The following is a 17,966-nucleotide window of genomic DNA, read 5'->3' as shown; positions in this document are numbered from 1 at the left end:
ATAAGCAAAGTTCTCCCCCACTACTTCATTTTGTTATAATGGGTTTTTGACAGTGTAGATTCAGTTTGAAATTTTTTGGTTTTTTACATGCTGAAATGTTTTCTTCTCTATTTACCATGTCAGAATGAAATATCACACACTACACAATGCAGGCTATTAGACAGCTTTTGGATATTGACGAGATAAAGCCCAGAAACGGAGGCAGAAAAGATTAAGCAGTGCTTAGTCTGAGTGTACCATAAAATGAAACTAATACTGATAAGCATGACAGTATTCGTGGGTCCACATCTAAGCCAGAAACACCTACTTTGCAACAGAGTGGAAAACAAAATTCCTAAAGCAGAAGCAATTAGGCATTTTTGTCACCTCCAAAAGGATAAAGGGTAATGGGAAGAGAAGTATCATCATGATTCAAATGGTACTCCAAACAGTTGTCACAGATGGAAAGTATTCTGTGGAATATACCATTTATTTGACACAACCAAAAAAGACATTATGGTCTAGAATGATCCACTCCTGTCACAGCAAATAGGAATTAATCGTGTCAGAAAAGAAAAAAAGCAATCTCAGAAAGCTTCTGAGCTCCCAAGAGTCAACACTCTACGTGTTTGTAGGGATGTAGAGATACTATTTTCATCCTCACACTGAACATCATTCTGAAAGTAACACACCCTCAGACTTGATAGTTCTATGAATTATGGCATATCTTCATACTTTCAGCCGTGCAACTGCTAATTCAATGGCACTGAAATGTCATTTGGGGTGTTTTTAGTTTGATGGAAATAGCATATTTAACAGTAACTCAAGCATCACCTTTTTATAATTGTAATTATAAATTGATGTCAATGGGAGTCACACCTGCATAAGTGAGACTAAAATTTATCCCATAATTCATAGTTTAAGTGGGGATTTTTTTTTTTTTTCCCAAACCAGTCGGGAATTTTTTTTTTTTTAAATAAGACTTTCTTTCCCATTTCTTAACCAAAGCCTTCTCTTTGAATACATAGTTTTACTACTTGATCTTAATATTCAAGATGTGTATGTGTTTTATATTGTTCCACTAAATTTACTTTAAAGTAACATGCAAGAACCAAGACATAACAATAGCCCCATTGTTTTATCTTTGATGGTAGTCTAGAGAAACAACAAAAAATCCTACATAATATTTTAAGAAACATTTCCCAGGTGACACAAACCTTCAAAAAACAATCAAATCCTTTACGTATCCCATTGGGCTTTAATATTGGACATTTCATAAAACTCTTTCATCTGAGATCCCTGCAAGACCAAGCCACACTGACAAACACAGGAAGAATGGCCTTTGAATGTATTTGCTTTTGTCACAATATTAGTGTTGTTTATTTCAGTTTAGAGTGTCAATTTATAGTCAACAAAACATTTGCACTAGAATTACAGATTTTTTTAAAAAAAAATTTACACAGAGGGACAGATCCATGGACCTATGACCATTTACATCAGTTCAGGATCTGCCCCAGATTGTTTGAATAAACTATATCATAGTTGGTAGCCTCAGAAATTGATTTCCCTTTTCATTATATTGCTTTACAAGGACTAAAGCTAAAATCTTCAAAATGATTAGTGATTTTGGGTGCCCAATTTGAAATACCTTAAGGAAGCCTGATTTTCAGAGCATGGCTGATCAGAATTTTCTGAAAACGTGGCCCCTTTAAGGTGTTTTACATTGAGTTTCCAAAAATTGAGACACACTCACACACACTCACTCACTGGCATACACACACAGAAATAAATATAAATAAAGTTGTATTTTCCTCCCAACAAATGTTACAATGCTCTGCTTCCTAGAAAATTCAGTGCTAGTAGTATGTAGTTGTGCACAGTTATTTCCAGAGTGGAGTTTTGCTACTTTCTATGGAGCCAGTTTAAGCAATCCTGCAAGTAATTTCCTTTTTACATTTCACATAGATATTGACTAAATAAAATAAGTATCATGACAGTATTCTTTTAAAGGTAAAATGTAAAGGAGGAAAGGAAACAAACATTATCTTTGCTTTGCTGTTCATCTTTAAGACTCATCTACACAAGCAGAAATCAAACCCATTTTCAAAAATGGCTTTGCTAACACAAAAAGAAAAGGAGTACTTGTGGCACCTTAGGTTAGTCTCTGAGGTGCCACAAGTACTCCTTTTCTTTTTGCGAATACAGACTAACACGGCTGCTACTCTGAAACCTTTACTAACACAGTTTCAGCTACATACTTTAGCTAAATTACATTGTTTTAACAATTCTGCTAGTATGTCCACACTTCCTCTTAAGAAACTATGTTAGAAGTGCTTTGAAATACTTGGAATCCTGGGTCACGTAAGCCAGAGTATCTCATTATCCTCCACAGTGTTTCTTGTCAAGAAAGGTAGATTAATGGCCAAATATTTTAGTACAATTTTCTAAAAATGTTCAGATTTCTCCATTTTACACATACACTGCAATATACTAGTCTGCCATATCTACCATGTTGACTAGATTGGAAAACTAAAAACTCATGCTACATGCACTTAGGGCTTGATCGTGTTCCCGCTGAAGTCAATAGGAGCTTTGCCATTGCCTTCAGTAGAAACAGAATCAGGCCCTCAGTTTGCTGGCTTCATACTGCAGATTATCAGATCACCGGCAGGGATGAAATCATCTGGTTATGTAGTAATCCTGTCCATATTACAAAGTAAGCTATAGCATTTAGGCATAACACTTAAATATTGACCAGACGTAAGGAAATGATTGAAATAAACATTGATAGCATTTTTATAATACTAAAAAGGTATTGTCACTGGAACTCACAACCTATGGCATAGCACCTCAGTTCTGCTCTATTCCCTTATTTTTTATATCTGTCACTCTCTTTTTTAGTACTATTTAAAAAAATCACTTGCATCATCAATAAGTCTTAATCTTTCATTAAAAGTTGGCAACTAAAACTATACACTCTGGGTAAAGCTGGTCAGTTAGTATTTGTTGGTTGAATAATTTACTCAATGATTTTCATGATATTTCTACAAAAATATCTGATTTGTTTAACTCTGTGCCCAATCCTATCAAGAGAGGAGAATCTCCAGTAAGCAGCAGCTCAGCACCCTCAAGTCCCACCACAGTCAAAAGTTTGAAGCACTGGGCCCAATGAGCAAATGGCTCTAACACTTCCAAATGAGCCATTGGAGTCTATATGGTAATGTGGTTGGAGACTTTTTAAAAGGCAGATTATTGATCCAACTGATTGCAAAAGCTCCACATGGTTTAAATCCCTATTTTGTGCATCACTGAAATAACCGATCATAGCAGCTTTTTGGTGTTATGGGCACAGAGCAGAGTTAGATAAATATCACATACACGTACCAAGGAACAACTCCAGAGCCCAGGGCCTAGATGGCATAACTTGGCCAGGGACTGGGCCAATGAATTGGGATACATATGAAAAGTGGGGTGGACCGTGGGAAGAATCCTTTCTTCAGGCTACAGAGCTACTCTATCGTCCACACTCTAGCTCAGCAACTGAAGTAACCTCTGAAGACCCTTAAATAATCCTCTCACTGCACAACCGTGGCTCTTCCAGCCTTACCCCCACCCCTTCCCTCTGCCACCATGCCTCAGTCTTTCCTCCTTCCCTCCATCATAGGGGTGTGGCCACTCACAGAGCAGGGCTCTGCACCATATAAGGAGGGCATACTCCTTGAGAAGCACATTCACAACCTGTGCAGAAGAGCCATCTTGTCCCACTACCAAGAGGCCTTTCTCAGCCTTGGAAAAGGAAGCTGGATATGCCCTTAATCCTGTTAAAAAGTAACAAATGGCATTTTTTATGAAAAAGGTTAGTTTGAATGTGCAGTAGCTCCTTCTCTTTCCACCTCAAACAGGCCACTAAATGATGCTTGATGCCATGCACTAGTGGGCTGCAAAACTTCAGTAATTCAATAACAACAGTCATATAAATTCTAGGAGGCGGTAAAAAGGCAACTGAAAGCATTACCTAATGGACTGCTTTGTTTTCCGCTTTTCATTCTTAACACTTTAGAGTCAAACCCTTTTATTTTTCAAATCAACTAAAAGGAAATAAAATCAAACAATTTGCTTCCAGGCTGAAATATCTTTATGCCCCGTTTCAGCCTGGGTCAAAATTTTAACTCTTTATAAATAGAAATGTCTAATAAAAATGCTGAGATGACATTCTTAACTATAGTAATATGAGAAAATGCAGTATTATGTAACTGAAATTCAATCAGAGACTAAAATGAAAAGGGATAATAGAGAAACTAGACTTCATCAGATGCTGGTTATTGTGAGCATTTTATGTACTGTCTCAGTTACAGTATCCTTGCCTCGAGTGGACTTGAAGCCAAATCAGCCCGTCTATGAAAGAAGCTGCATTTTTAAGTTTTCAAGGGTGTTACAGTCTACTGGTAAACAAAACAGAAACTGTGGCACAGGTTTTCAAGAGAGACCAGTGTTCACACAGCCACCAAAATCAGTAGCCAGATTTTCAAAAGAGCTCAGCATGTTTCGTGCTGAATTTTTTTTTTAATATTGAGCCATGAATGTCACAAAGAGAACTTGCTGAGTGCAGAACTCTTGAAAATCTAGCACCAATTGCGTATTCTGAAAACTTGAAAATTTGGCCCTACATGAACATTTTTACTGACATTCCCCCTCCACGGCACATGACAAGTAAATACTCTCATGGACTTCAGTGAGAATTTTGCCAGCAAAAGGATCATGGAATTAGACCACAAATGGGAAACTGCCATTTTTCTCTTCTTTTTGGTATCTACACCAATTTAACTTCAGTGTTTAACAAATGAAGATACATTTCTGATGTGCACAATAAGCTATTCACAGAATAATTGAAGTGGGAATTCAGTTGTAGGTACAGCACCATCAAACAAACATGCAAGAGGATCCCATGCCAAGTTAAATCTGCTAATATAGAGCTGAATAGCCTGGTCTGATATAGAATAAAGGAAATTTCTTATGGCCTGATCCTGCCACCTTTAATTGCACTGAATATAGTCCCTTAACCCAAAAAGCAATGTCATTAGTTTCTACAAGGTTGGCTGTGGCGTAAGATGATATTCCATGTCAGCTACTGTAGAAGAACTGGACCCTTATTTTGTAGAGAATAATTAATATCTCTTAGTGAAAGTCTTTTCTTTACTACATCTTTTGTACTTTTTATCAAGGCATACTGAAGACCAATAGAGTTACACTGTCTGAAACAGTGTAAATAAAATCAGAATCAGGCCCCAAAAGCTTTACTCAGTGACTTCATTCTCCAACTGGAAACTTTAGGGCACAAATACACTTCCCTTTTAAACTGACTGATGTATAGGTAAGAAAACCCTTAAAAGTTTCTTAAAAGCATACAAAATGTCAAAGATGTATTTAGGGATAAGTAAAAAAAAAAAAAAAAAGAGAGGGCGTATTCCCCTTGAGATTCACAAAGCACCTTTGCGCTACAGACAAAAAGATAAATGAAGCGTAGATATTAGAAGTAATACTTAAAACAGCATAATCCATATCACTGTAAGTACACATTACAAATTAGAAATACAGTGCGGTAAATAGAGCTACACAGTATGTATTATCTTAACAGGTGATTTTTTTAAAATATGCATTCACTGTATTTGCCTAGTTCTTTTCATCTCTCCTTTCCATTCAAATAAACTGTAAAGCATTCACTAATGAAACGCCAGACTGTTTATTTATCATCAAAGTACCTTTTCAATTTTAACTAGCTTAAAACTAATATGTATTTGTAACCAATGTACAATTTTAATTAACTTTTTAAAGTAAAACCTGAAGGTTTTAAAACAAAATAATAATGCTGATACAAAACACATTAATTTCAAATAACATAAGAGAGATTTCTACAATAGCAAACCTTCTGCAACACTGAAACCAGTTTTCAGTAAACTATGTGACACAAAAGAATAAAATCACCATGGGCAGAACAACTGTAGAAAAGTACATGAGTGAATCCCTAATTCTTGGTCTTTTAGAAATATAATTTCTCACAGTACTGTGATGCTGGCCACTGTATACCAGATAATTGTAGGTACCACAAGTTAGGTATCAGAAAATTTAAAAATATAATAAAATAAAAATCTTTTGACTCAGGCGTTCTTGTATGAGAAGCACAATACTTAATCAACATGTGTGTGATGCATTTACCTATTCAACCCTCTTCTCAACATTACTTTGAGCCTCATCCTACAGGCTTTGGCTTCAGTGCCAGTGTGCACTATTCAAGAATGCACAGAGCCTTCAGAATAAAATATTGGTAATTCATGCTCCCAGCTGATTTACAGAGATTGGAAGGTTGACTTAAGACGGTAATTTTGCTTGTAAGGGCTTCTGGAATCATATTATTCAGAACGTTACTGTGTGGTTTAAACAATTTCCTGCTTTTTCTTTATACACCAAAGCCAAGTATTTACTTATTAGTTGCATTCATTTGAGAACTTTACTATGGAGTATTTTCCCAACCATTTCAGTATCAAATAACTGGTCTTATTGGAACTTTCTGTAAAATCACTCAGATTTTACAAATGGTCTTATCATTACATAAACCTTTCTCTGTCAACATGTAGACATGACAAGTTCTAGAAGAAAGTTACTGATAATTAAATTATACACATTGACATAACAATGATAGCATACCTTCAATTTCGTTAATAATCTTGAACTAATGAAAAACGTTTCCCCTCAACAATTATCAACTGTGCAAGTAGAATTGTAGCAGCTACACACCTCTTAATTGTCAAATATATCTTTATAATCCAAGATCTGATCCACTCTGTTGACATCAGTAGTAAGACTATAATTTACTTCAACAGCTTTAGATCAGTCCCCAGTTCATGCAGTAGGTCCAGATCATGCAAAGATTTGTGCACATGCTTAACTTTATGCACAGTGAGTAGTCCCGTTAAAGTCAATGTAAATTAGTTATTATAGTAATTAGTAATTCATACAATAAATATATTACTAAGTACAAGGAACTAAAATTTATTTCAGTAGTTATATAATGACAAGTAAAATGATCATTCATTAAAATATTTAGAGACTAGTAAAGATTTAATTGATGTGTATCTCATGATTAGCAGTTAAACCTAGCTCATTTGGTACTTAGTTTTATTTTAATTATCTTCACAAATATAAATAGGATGTATATTTAAGACACAGACAAGATTTTTATGCAATCATGCAATGAAAATCTGGAAAGTCAAGCTGCCAAACCAAAAATGTCACTTATCTGTAACTCCCCAACTTCTGGATCATGGCTCTATGTATGTAAATTTAAATATCAGCAAGAAGAAAACAGACACAGCAGGGAGGGAACTATCACAAGGAACAAGTGTCCTGGGTTTGATTTTGTAAGGCCAACAGCAGCAAGAACTTTAAAGTACTTTAAAGTCTGCTAAAGCTCTTGATTTTGAGTGAAAAAGGGGGGGGGGGAAGGTGAGGGGTTATTTGGGAGTGTGAGAAGTGTGACAGTTCATATAGCATACCATGCTGAGATATTTTTACATCATTTTTATGGTAGGTACAGTTTGGAGCTTGTCAATTCTAACTATAAGCAAGTGACTTTCCTGTGTAGAGATGTGTAGGGGAAAAGAAATGAAAAAGAGCTAACAGGAGAAAATATGAACAAACCTATGCATAACTACTGAACAAATTTCTCCTCTCCTTAAAAAACAAAACAAAACCATTATTGTGCAATACATTTCCTTTTGGTCCAGAGTATATTTACTCCACATAAACACAGATACATCTCTCCTTGCTTTCCTGGGATAGTCTGTTTTTTTAATTTATTTATTTTTGAAATGTTTTTACTGGTGATTCTCTTAAGAATTCTATCTGTAGCATTATAGTACAAAACAGCTAGAAAACCAAATGCCATGAATACCTCTCTCCTTCAGAAGTTTCAATACTCTAGATATTCATAGGTTTTCAGAGCTGCTGGTTGATGATATAATGAGAGGATCTGTGATTTATGCATGAATCAGCAACTCCTTGTCATAATGTCATGGTGCAGTGATCCCTGCAGAGCTGTAAGACTTGATTTAAAATGGAAATGCTCAACCCCCTCTTGAGCCAGCAAGATTAAACTTCCAAGATCTTACATATATTACCTCTGTGCCCAGACTACTTTATGAATAACTTGTTACTATTATGGAGCTTTTACAATACCCTGAGGAAACGTCTCTTGAAGGGACTCAAATCTCTTTTTAGGGTAAAAAAAAAATCAGCGTTCACAAAATAACTGGTATCGTTTAGTGTTTGAAGGGTTACAGGAAGATTGTCAAGGTTCATCACCTCAGCTGTTTTCTGTTTTGATGTAATTACACAATATAATCTATTCCTGATATTGTCGATGAGGAGTGATTTCATCAGTTGCGTTGGGTTTAGTTATACTGTGCTAAAGGACTAATAGTTCATTTTTCTGGATAACCTCCAGTTTTACGCTATAGATCACCGCCAATACTGTAACCTTGTCACAACTGTTAAAAGCCAAAATCTCCCAAACACCAGTTTGTGGTGCATTGTAGTGACCTTGCAACTTTCCTTTCCCCTTTACTTCTTTCCCTGATTTACGTCATTGGAATCACCTACGCGCATCGAAATCTGCTGCTTCTGGCGCGCTTCCCCCTCAGAGAGAGATTGTACTCTTGGCTCCTGGGCACCACTCACGCTGCTCTCATCCGCGTCAGGGCTGCACAGTCCCTCAATGAAAACCACGAACCAGAGCCTCCCCTCCGGCATGAAAGAAATGGTGCTACTCGATTGACACCAGCTGCTGAAGATTTGCCCTCAAGTATTTGCTAAAGACCAAAATGAACCCTCCCAAACGGCAGCTTGCGGTGTGTGTTACACAACTTAGGGCAACCTGTGCTACCCAAAGCAGAGCCTCCCTCCCCACACATCTGCCTTTTGGTCATCATCTACCGATCAGAAGGACTCACTCACCGGACTGTTTGCTGCCTGTTTTGACAACTGTCAACCTCGCAAGCCTCCTTCCTTTGTTTGTGCGTATGGGAACGGAATGCTCTAAACAGTTCTGCTTTGTGTAAAAGCCACTCGTTCCGTCCGTAGACTCAGTGTTTACGTGCAATTAAATGTTTTCAATAATACATATGATCTTTAACTAAGAACACTTTTTGAACAGCCTGCGTCCTGGGTTTCCTTTAGTTCTTTTGGGAAGTACTTTGCTTACGGTCTAATATTGGGGTTTGATGTGTCTGTGTGCGTGCTAACTTCTGAAACGTGTCTCTGTTTCAAAAGAATGATTTACAAACATTTAAAATCGATAGCCAACGCTGAGTAAGACTATCCTATCCTCCCAACAATTTCACCTGGAAAGAGAGGAACTGGAAAGGCTGACTGTTGGTGGAAGTAGTCTGCCATCTGCTGGATGCTTAATCTATGCCTGACATTTTTCTCTTCGGTCTGTGAACCTACTCTTAAAGCTGCAGAACTCCATTTTTACAATGACTGGGTAGAGATTCTAGCGGTCGGAACAGCATTTTGTTTTATTCAGTCACTGCCATGACTACTTTGAATAGTAACAGTTTCTCCTGAATGTTATGATTGTCCATTTAGCTTACTGAACTTTGGTTTAGGCGTGGGCTAAAGTAGCAGAAGAGCACCTCTGCTAAGCAAGGTTGATGAACTGACTATTGTAGAATGCCTGGGTAAAGATCCAGCAGCAGTGTCCAATATCAGTTTTATTTCACCTGTAAGATGCTTTGTAGGTCACCACAAGAAAACAAGCTGCGAGAGAACCAGATACAGAACCTCAGTTCTCAAACAAGAACACGAATTTCATAGGATGAGGTAGTGGAAACGGTAATGGGGGGGGGGGGGAGCTAATTTTGAAATGTTCAGTACCTCTAGTTCTAAACGAACTGCTAATTTTTATCTGGCTCAGCAAATACTGGTCTCCAGTATCCTCTGTTGGCTAATCACAAACCTTTCCTGGATGGTAATCGAAGAAGTACTATTTCTAATTATTTTTAGTACGTGCCTCTTGATTCAATCCAGAACCAACAGGATACCTGCACTAAACAGTCAGTTGTGATAGACTTGAGAGACACTACCTGCTCTTACTTTACTCACTTTAGCTTGTCATCGACCGGGCTGGTATCCTGGACCCCAATCTGCAAGTCGCTCGAAAATGGAAGTTTTGGGTTTGGCCACACACAGAAAGACAAGAGAAAAAGGAGAGCCCGCTGGAAGCCTATATCAGCTCTTTAATGACGTAAGAGCCTTTCATAAACCCTCCAGGGGTCCGATAAATATTGTAGGAGTTGTCTGGAGGAAGATATTTAAGCTCAAGAACGAGTCAGGCACAAACATCAAATGTGGTTTATTAAGGAAAGCAGGATTCCTCCACTTTCTGGAAGAAATTGAAAAGCAGCCATGTTTGCCGTTAGAGATTGTTAGCAACAGGAAAATCGCTGGTGCTGCTTTAACTAAATCACATTCAGGAGTTCATTGACTTGGGAGTGGAAAAGCATGAAAACACAGAACAATCATTCAGGCTGACCTTGAATTTTGCCAGGACTAGAATTTTAAGGAACATCTAGATTCAGTTGATTAATTTCCAACAAAATGTCTTGAAAATACTACCCAGAAATAGTACTAAGTCCCTAGAGTCTCCCACGATATTTGATGAGTCAATTAAATAAATTGGGCAGTTCTCTCACATTACGGTAAATAAATAATGCGATAAAATTATGAAACTAGCTGGCTGCTGGAGTAAATCTGTTGTTCCCAGCCATTAATACCCGTATTCAAAGATAATAGCAAGGTTTTTCTTTAAAAGGGTACTTTCTTCTTTCCTTCCCACTTTTTAAGGACAAATTTAAAAATGAGAGACTGTGGCTGAGTATACAGCCTACACGCAGAATTAAGGGAAACTTCAGTGTGACAATACAATGCTCTCTTCGTAGTGCACAATAAGGGGAAGTCAGTTTCCTGAGCTAGTAACCATGTGTGTTGCCTGCTTGTCCTTGTAAACGGTGTCTCTGCAGTGGACTCATTTCACCGCAAACAGATGCGGTAGGAGAGCAAGACTGAAAGCGGAGACTATGTCGGAAGCCATTTGGAGCGTGGGGAACAAATTACAGCTTTTAATGTTCCCCATGGACAGGTGTGCCTTTTTAGGGCTCCTGGATTTGTTACAATTGTCATTTTTAAACGGTTGTTTAGGTTTTCCACTCTGTATCGCACGGTTTCTCCTTAAAGTTAGAATGACAAATTGTAGCTCTAATCGGCTGGGTCTGAGATGATTTTTCTCGTTAGGCAGGCACCTAAATGGGCGTCCTCCCTGTCTTTTTTTTTTTTTTTTTTTTTTGTAAAGGTGTTGCGCCGCCAGTGTACAATCAGGGAATCTCACAGGCCAGGCTGAACGTTCATAATTCATTCCCAGAACTTAAAAGTGCCTTTCTCATTCAAGATATTGCACAGGTTTAAACAATCCTCCGACACTGAAACAATGCAAAATATGGGCGTAAAATTATCCCATCGGAATCGGTGCGTACACACATACACCACTAGATAAAATTTCCAAATGGGTCTGTAGCATACGTTATTGCAAAGCACCTTACTCGAGGAATCGCTCTCTCTTTTAATCGCACTAAGACTAAAACCCTGACTCCAGCTATTTTCATATACCCCACTCAAAGGATGTATTTGTTATACATCTAGGCAGATTTATTATGTTTTCTTGGTGTATCCTTATTTTACCAAGGAGACGAAAAACAACCGTGTCTCTGCCTGTGATTTTAAGAGGAGGGGATGATCACGGCTCTCAAGTCTACCTGCTCAGCCAAATTTGCTAATTGTTCAATCAACTATTTCGGATAATGTGATGTGGTTTGCAACCAACGATGTTTGTAGGGGCTTTTCAGTGTTGGTTTTACCGTGGTATTTTCCCGCGTGACCCTGCCATTTTACCTATTGTCTGAGCCCGCTGCAAAACCACTGAACACGGGGAAACATACAGGAAATCGCGAGGATGGGAAGGGATGGCAGCTGTTCTGGCCCTATGAAATTATAATACAGTAGATTATAAGAATACCCCAGAGTCTGTGTCGGAAGAAAGCATCAATTTTCCAACAGTACTACCCTCGAGGTGGCAATGATTTTATACAGGGAGTGAGCGGGCTCTTTCTTAATGTGCATTTACTCCCGAAAATCCCATCTTTTTGCTGGTCTCTTTGTTAACGTGCCCCGCGCCACCCTGGAGGGGTTCCTCAGAGAGGCTTGAATTATTGGGGTAACGGTAGGAAGGGGGAACTCGATGTAATATGGAGAACTGCAAACAGTAAAATGGCTGATCCGTGTCTCATTTAGCTATTGATGCTCAGACCCGAGCGGATCCACTCGCGTTTGGCTTCCCCCGCTCCCGATCGCCTCGCACATCCTGCTTTATTTGTCAGAGCACCGCTGTACCACACCAAGGCGGAAGTCAGGACCGCCGTTCAACGGAGCTAGAACTGCACAGCTTTCGTGGGCAGCAGGCTCTCCTGGTTAAGTTTAATTGATTAATTGGAGAGCTAAATGGATCTCAGCTCAACAGCTCCTAGCTCAGCTTGGAGCGTTTAATTTGCTGACCCTGCCTGTCCAGCTGGACGGGGAAAGCGAGCATATGGTCCCACGCCATGTGCAGTAAGCCAGGCTTATGTAATGTATGGAAAAGCAGAAAAGGAACCATTTTAAACCTGGACCATCTGTAAAGCAGTGTGTGCCATCCGCGGGGGAGGCGCCCTTTAAGCCCCAAAGTCATCGCCAGAGGAGCGCATTAGATGGGCGCGTTCTTCCCAAACCTGCCCCACAGCTTCCCGGGGGGCAAAGCACTGCACAGCCCGCACACCACCCTCTCCCACCGCCCCATTCCCAGTGCGCATGCGTCCCTGCTCCCCTCCTCCCCCGAACACGAGAGAAAGGGGTCCAGGCGGTCTCACGCCTCCCCCAGAGCAGTCCGGTCCACAGTTATTTGAATGACACCAGCATTCGTTACTCACAAGCATTGGTGACGGCGAAGCTGTTGGCTACCTCCAGGTTGTCGATGTGGGGCGTCAGCCTAAACTCTGAAGTGGAAAACTGAACCATCCCTACCCGAAATGCACTGTATTCCTGATCGGCACCCCTCGGAAACAACCCTCCTGCAGGGAAACAAACACACATAAAACACAACAAGAGACCAGATCAGTGCTGCAAAGTGGGAAGCTTCAGGCAAGAGGGGACTGACGCCTGGGCATCGCATCGCTTGGGAGCCACTTATTCCCGCTGGCAGGGAAAGAGGCAGCTACATGCACGCTCGCTCTGGGGCGGTGGATCTCTTCTAGTCAGCTGTCTCAGAGGGGCATGTTATTTGTCGGGAGCCGTTGATTCTGCATCACGCCAGAGAGATGAGAGTCTCTTAATAACGTGCATAGCCTGCATCGGCAAACCGCTATAGGACCAGCTACACGATTTCGTTTCTGTTTAAGGCAAAGGGGGGATAGCCATCATTTCTGAAGGGAGGGGGCGTCATACAAAATCACACACACACATGTGTGTGTATATAATACATAGCATTCAGTGCTTGACAGGACATGAATACTCGAGCGCAAAGCCAGCTGTGAATGAACGAATAAATAATCCCTCCAAATTAAACCTCAATCAGAAAAAAAAAAAAATCCTGCAGTGCAGAGAAACCTACCTATTTGTATGCTGTTAGAATAGACCCCCCAAATCAGTCCCCAGAACACAGGAGACAGGAAGACAGAAATATGCATAATCTTTTGCATTTCCATTAAAAGTAGAGCATCCACGAAGCCACAAACGATCCCTTTCCTCCTCCTCGTTCTTTGTCAGTTCTCGCCAGCGAATTAGATCCTCTGCAATGTTGGGCGAGGGACCAGACCGCCCGAAGAAAGGAAAATAACCCCGAAGCGCCGGAAGCGGGAGAAGCCTTTGCACAAGGTCTGGTCCTTGTCCCGGCTCCAGAAGTAAGAAGGCTGCTTGAACGCTGCCGTGGTCCCAGCACATCCAGCACACGCACATGCACTCACACACTCGCACCCCCTCGCGCTAGCTCACAGGCTGGGGAGCGGGGAAGAACCCGGCGCGCGTGCGCGAGCAGCACAGCGCGCGGGAGCGCGCGCCCACCCCCACTTTCTCTCCTTGCCCCCAGCCCTGGAGCGCGGCTTGAGCTGCTCGCCCGGCTCAGCATCAGGGCTGCGCCGCTGCGGCTGCTTCCCGCGTCCCCCCAGGGCCGCTGCCGCCGGGACAGCGCTAACCAGGGGGCTGGCGCCTTTGCGCACCGCGGACAGCGCCGCAGCCAGAGCAACGGAGCCGCCGCAGACCTACCGGCCGCCGGTCCCCAGTGCTGCAGGGGGCTCCCGACGGGCTCGCCTGGAGGCAGCGCGGGCGGCTCCCTGGCCTAACCGCTCCCCCACCGCCCCCCACCCCAGTTGTGCTGGGTAAAGGTCTCCCTTATCTGTCAATGGCTAGGTCAAGGAGGGGGGTGGGGTGGGTGTGTTCAGCTGCGGCGGAGCACAGGGCCTCCCCTCCCCCACACCGGAGCCGTGCAGGCGCGTGGCGGCGGCAGGGGGAAGTGCTGCGGGCTGCTCTCCTGCATGCTCCATGCGGGCCCGGCTTCCGGCTGGCAGCCGGCGTTGGCGGCACACTGGCCCAAAGCGCCTCGTGGTGCAGCCGAAAGGGACCCGGTGCCGACGCGGGATTCGGGCTCTGCCTCCCCCTCGACGCGCACCAGGACTCGCTTGGTCTGCGGCAGACGCGGAGCTCGCCCATCGGGGCCCTAAGCGGCTCTGGGCCGCGGAGTCAGAGCGGGGGCGGCCGCTGAACTTTGAGCAGCGAGAGAAGGGAGACGGCCCGGACGTGCTTCCATACGTGATTTGTTTTGTTTCAGCCAGTTAGGCGGGGACTCTCAAGAGACGCTTAAGGGTGTTGGGTGCTCAACAGGGGCTGGCGCCTAATTCCCTTAGGCTTTTTTTGAAAGCCCTGTGCCTTCACTTATAAAGATGAGAGACCCAAACATTATGGGCAACATTATCAAACTTGGGTGCCAATAATTGGGCACCTCACTCGAATGAGTGTCTTGATTTTCACAGCTGCTGAGCACCTACAGCAGCCTGTAAAAGATGGATTTAGGAGCTTAACTTTAGACTCTGGCTTTTGGAAGGTTTGGCCTAAGTGAATAATAAAAAATAGAGAGAAACCTCCACAAACACATCTCTCTCCATAAGGACAGGAGAGATCAGTTTAGATGGAAAGCAGAGATGAAAAAGCTCATTTTTTTACTAGTTTTACCCTTATCTAGATCTTACCTGCATGAATATTGGCTGTATCTGCAATTCAGGTATATCTGGAAAACCTGTTTTTAATTGACACACTGATACTGTTAAGTGGCTAAAGAAGTGGTTTTATTTATGAATGTTTATCCAAATCTCAAATTACCAAATGTAATTAGCATCCACGTTTATTTTCCAAAATTCACTTCACCTCCAATAGATAAATTTACAGTGAACTACAAGTGAACATTTTTCAGTTTGCCATAAGAAGCTGCCCCAAAAATTATCTTATGTAAGAACATTTTAATACATACACTGCAAAGAAATTTGCCAATAAATGGTGAATAATGAGTGCATTTTTTAAATTAGTTCATATCTCAAATAATAAGGGTGAGGGCAATTGCTCCTTCTTTGGAAAAACACTTTTCTACAAGGAAAACTCTGATGTTCTCCTGTTGGATTTCCTTTTGATTTTTGTATTAGATTCTCTCTAATATTGTATTAGTTTGTCTCTCCTTTCCACAGAAGAATCAGGGCTTGCAGCTCCAAACAAGCAGTTGCCGGAGATCATGAGAAACTGAAAAAGCTTTACCCTCATCTAGTTTCTGAGAAAGCTTTACCCTCATCTAGTTTCATTGCAGCCATGCTACCAGGGAATTCCTTTGGAAACTATTGGGATTAGGAGGGGGTTCCCCAAGATGGATGGGCTCAATACAAAATAAATACAAACAAACAAAGCCTACATCTATATTACATTGTACCCAGGTGCCCCATTTTGTGGGGGAGAGGTGGGAATTATGCAAGGCACACTATTCCTACTCTCGTCCCTCCCCATCCTTTATCTGCGCTGCCCCTTCCCAGTGCTCATATCATGTGCTACATGAAGATAGCAATACAGAGCTCTGGGAAGGGGGTAGTAAGCTTCACTGAAATGACTGGCCCTGCCGTACTTCACATGGTCTAGGGAAAATGTGCATATAAATAATCCCGCTGAGCATATATTTGGAGGACTATCAAATCCACAGTCATTACGTCTGGTAAATATTTCAGGGTCAAAATGCCATACTATATTTAACTTTAATACAGATATGTCCAGTCTATCCCTCCAGTCTCAGAGATTAAGAACTCTACTCTAAAAATTCATTGTGACACAAATTTGGCACATATCTTAATTTGAGAATGATACTTTATGTTTAAACAAACAAGCAAACAAAAGTCCTATTTGTGAGTTTGAATTGCAGAGTAAACAAGAAAACAAACAGCAAACTAACCAGAGACTATTTTGTGCTTGGATAAAAATGAAATTTAGAATAAATCCATTATGTGGACTCATTGCCTTTACAGTTTGGAAAATAACTAAACTGGCCAATACATATAAGTAGAAAAAATATCTATTCATGTGCACATATATTCCTTTGCCAGAAATATCGTAAGTATAATTTATGATGGCACGTTTTATCCTGTTGCTAGTAAAATGTTATTTTTATTTTTTATATCACAGTAACAACTAGGGGACTAAACCAAGTTGCGGTCCCATTGTATTAAGCACTGTACATTTATATAATATAAGACAGTGCCTGCCCAAAAGAGATTACAATTTTTGAAGACCTTGATCTGCATTGTGTGGGCCAAGCAGTCCACCTGCATGCTATGTAGAATAAAGGCCTAAAAGACAAGGAACTAGAGTGAGTGAAACAAAGAAGTGGCAAGGGTAGAAGAGTGAGGACTGAATTAAAAAAACGGATGTTTAGCATAGACTAGTTGTGTGCACGGTTCTTGTGTAATAAGTCAGTAGTAATAATCCAATTGTGTCATTGCAGAATTAAAAATAATCAGTTTTTTGTTTTTGTTTTTATTTCACTAGGTAGTCAACTGCAGAAAAAATATAAAAGCCATTTGGCCCCATTCTCTTGTCAGCTCCACCCTGGTGACTGCAATTGAGGTGAAATGGTTCAAATAAGAGGACAATACAGTCCAATGATACTGCAAGAAGGTCATTACATCAGTAGTTACAAACAAACATAAAAACTTATGCTGACAATACAATAAGGCATTCTACATCTCTCCATTCTTTTTCTATAAAAATCCTTAGTTCAGTGAAAAGATGCAAGATAGGCAAGGGAGAAAAAAAAAACTAGCTGATAATAAATTATGCTAACATAGTAAGAATAGACCACACTAATTAATATTATATAAAAAACCCACATAATATGACGGAGATTCATGTTCAGTACTCTTTGCACAAAAAAAGGAAAAGATTCTAGTAAGAAGTCTCGTAAAATTGTGATCTAAAATAAAGAAAAAAAAGGTCATGTTCTCTTATGCATCCTTTCTCAATCCACTTTAAGAAATGTTTATAAGAATACAAATCATAAACTTAAAACCTGAACCTCCTGACTTCCGTGGAAGTATTTTGCATAAATAAGGACCATAGGATCAACCTTTATTAAAATGAATGTAAGAGTACTGTTATACTGAACCACCAAAGATAAATTACGGAAGTCCAGAGCACAAACAATAGGGAAATGCCTTTCAAAAGTTTAAGAACCTCATCTTAACTCCCCTGAAGTCAATGGGATATTTGCCACTTACTTCAAAGAATGCAGGATGATGCCCTGCGATTCCAGTATGATCATTTCAGTG

The 17,966-nt window shown here is 40.7% G+C and overlaps 1 protein-coding gene and 1 long non-coding RNA gene across 7 annotated transcripts in view; one reads left to right on the top strand and one right to left on the bottom strand.

Annotated features, from left to right (window-relative positions):
- Positions 1-13,859, bottom strand: part of GRIA2 (glutamate ionotropic receptor AMPA type subunit 2) — a 111,905-nt gene extending 98,046 nt beyond the window's left edge. For all 5 annotated transcript variants that reach the window (XR_006290683.1, XM_043545895.1, XM_043545892.1 and 2 more), the window contains exons 1-2: positions 13,730-13,859; positions 13,050-13,190 (exon numbers count right to left, since the gene is read on the bottom strand). Coding sequence is in view for 4 of the 5 variants with exons in the window: in XM_043545895.1 (XP_043401830.1) it covers positions 13,050-13,190; positions 13,730-13,823 (235 nt within the window). In the remaining variant the exon portion in view is untranslated. The remainder of the gene's footprint in view (positions 1-13,049; positions 13,191-13,729) is intronic.
- A 22-nt stretch (positions 13,860-13,881) lies between these two features.
- Positions 13,882-17,505, top strand: LOC122465684. 2 transcript variants are annotated; one of them, XR_006290684.1, is made up of 2 exons: positions 13,882-14,018; positions 17,188-17,505. It is a non-coding gene; the product is annotated as an uncharacterized LOC122465684 (long non-coding RNA). The 2 variants fall into 2 exon arrangements; XR_006290685.1 differs by lacking the exon at positions 13,882-14,018 and adding an exon at positions 14,173-14,492.
- The last annotated feature ends 461 nt before the right edge of the window (positions 17,506-17,966 follow it).

The sequence above is a fragment of the Chelonia mydas genome, chromosome 4 (assembly GCF_015237465.2).
Source record: "Chelonia mydas isolate rCheMyd1 chromosome 4, rCheMyd1.pri.v2, whole genome shotgun sequence".
Taxonomy (NCBI): domain Eukaryota; kingdom Metazoa; phylum Chordata; order Testudines; family Cheloniidae; genus Chelonia; species Chelonia mydas.
This window is presented reverse-complemented; position numbering and strand designations above follow the sequence as displayed.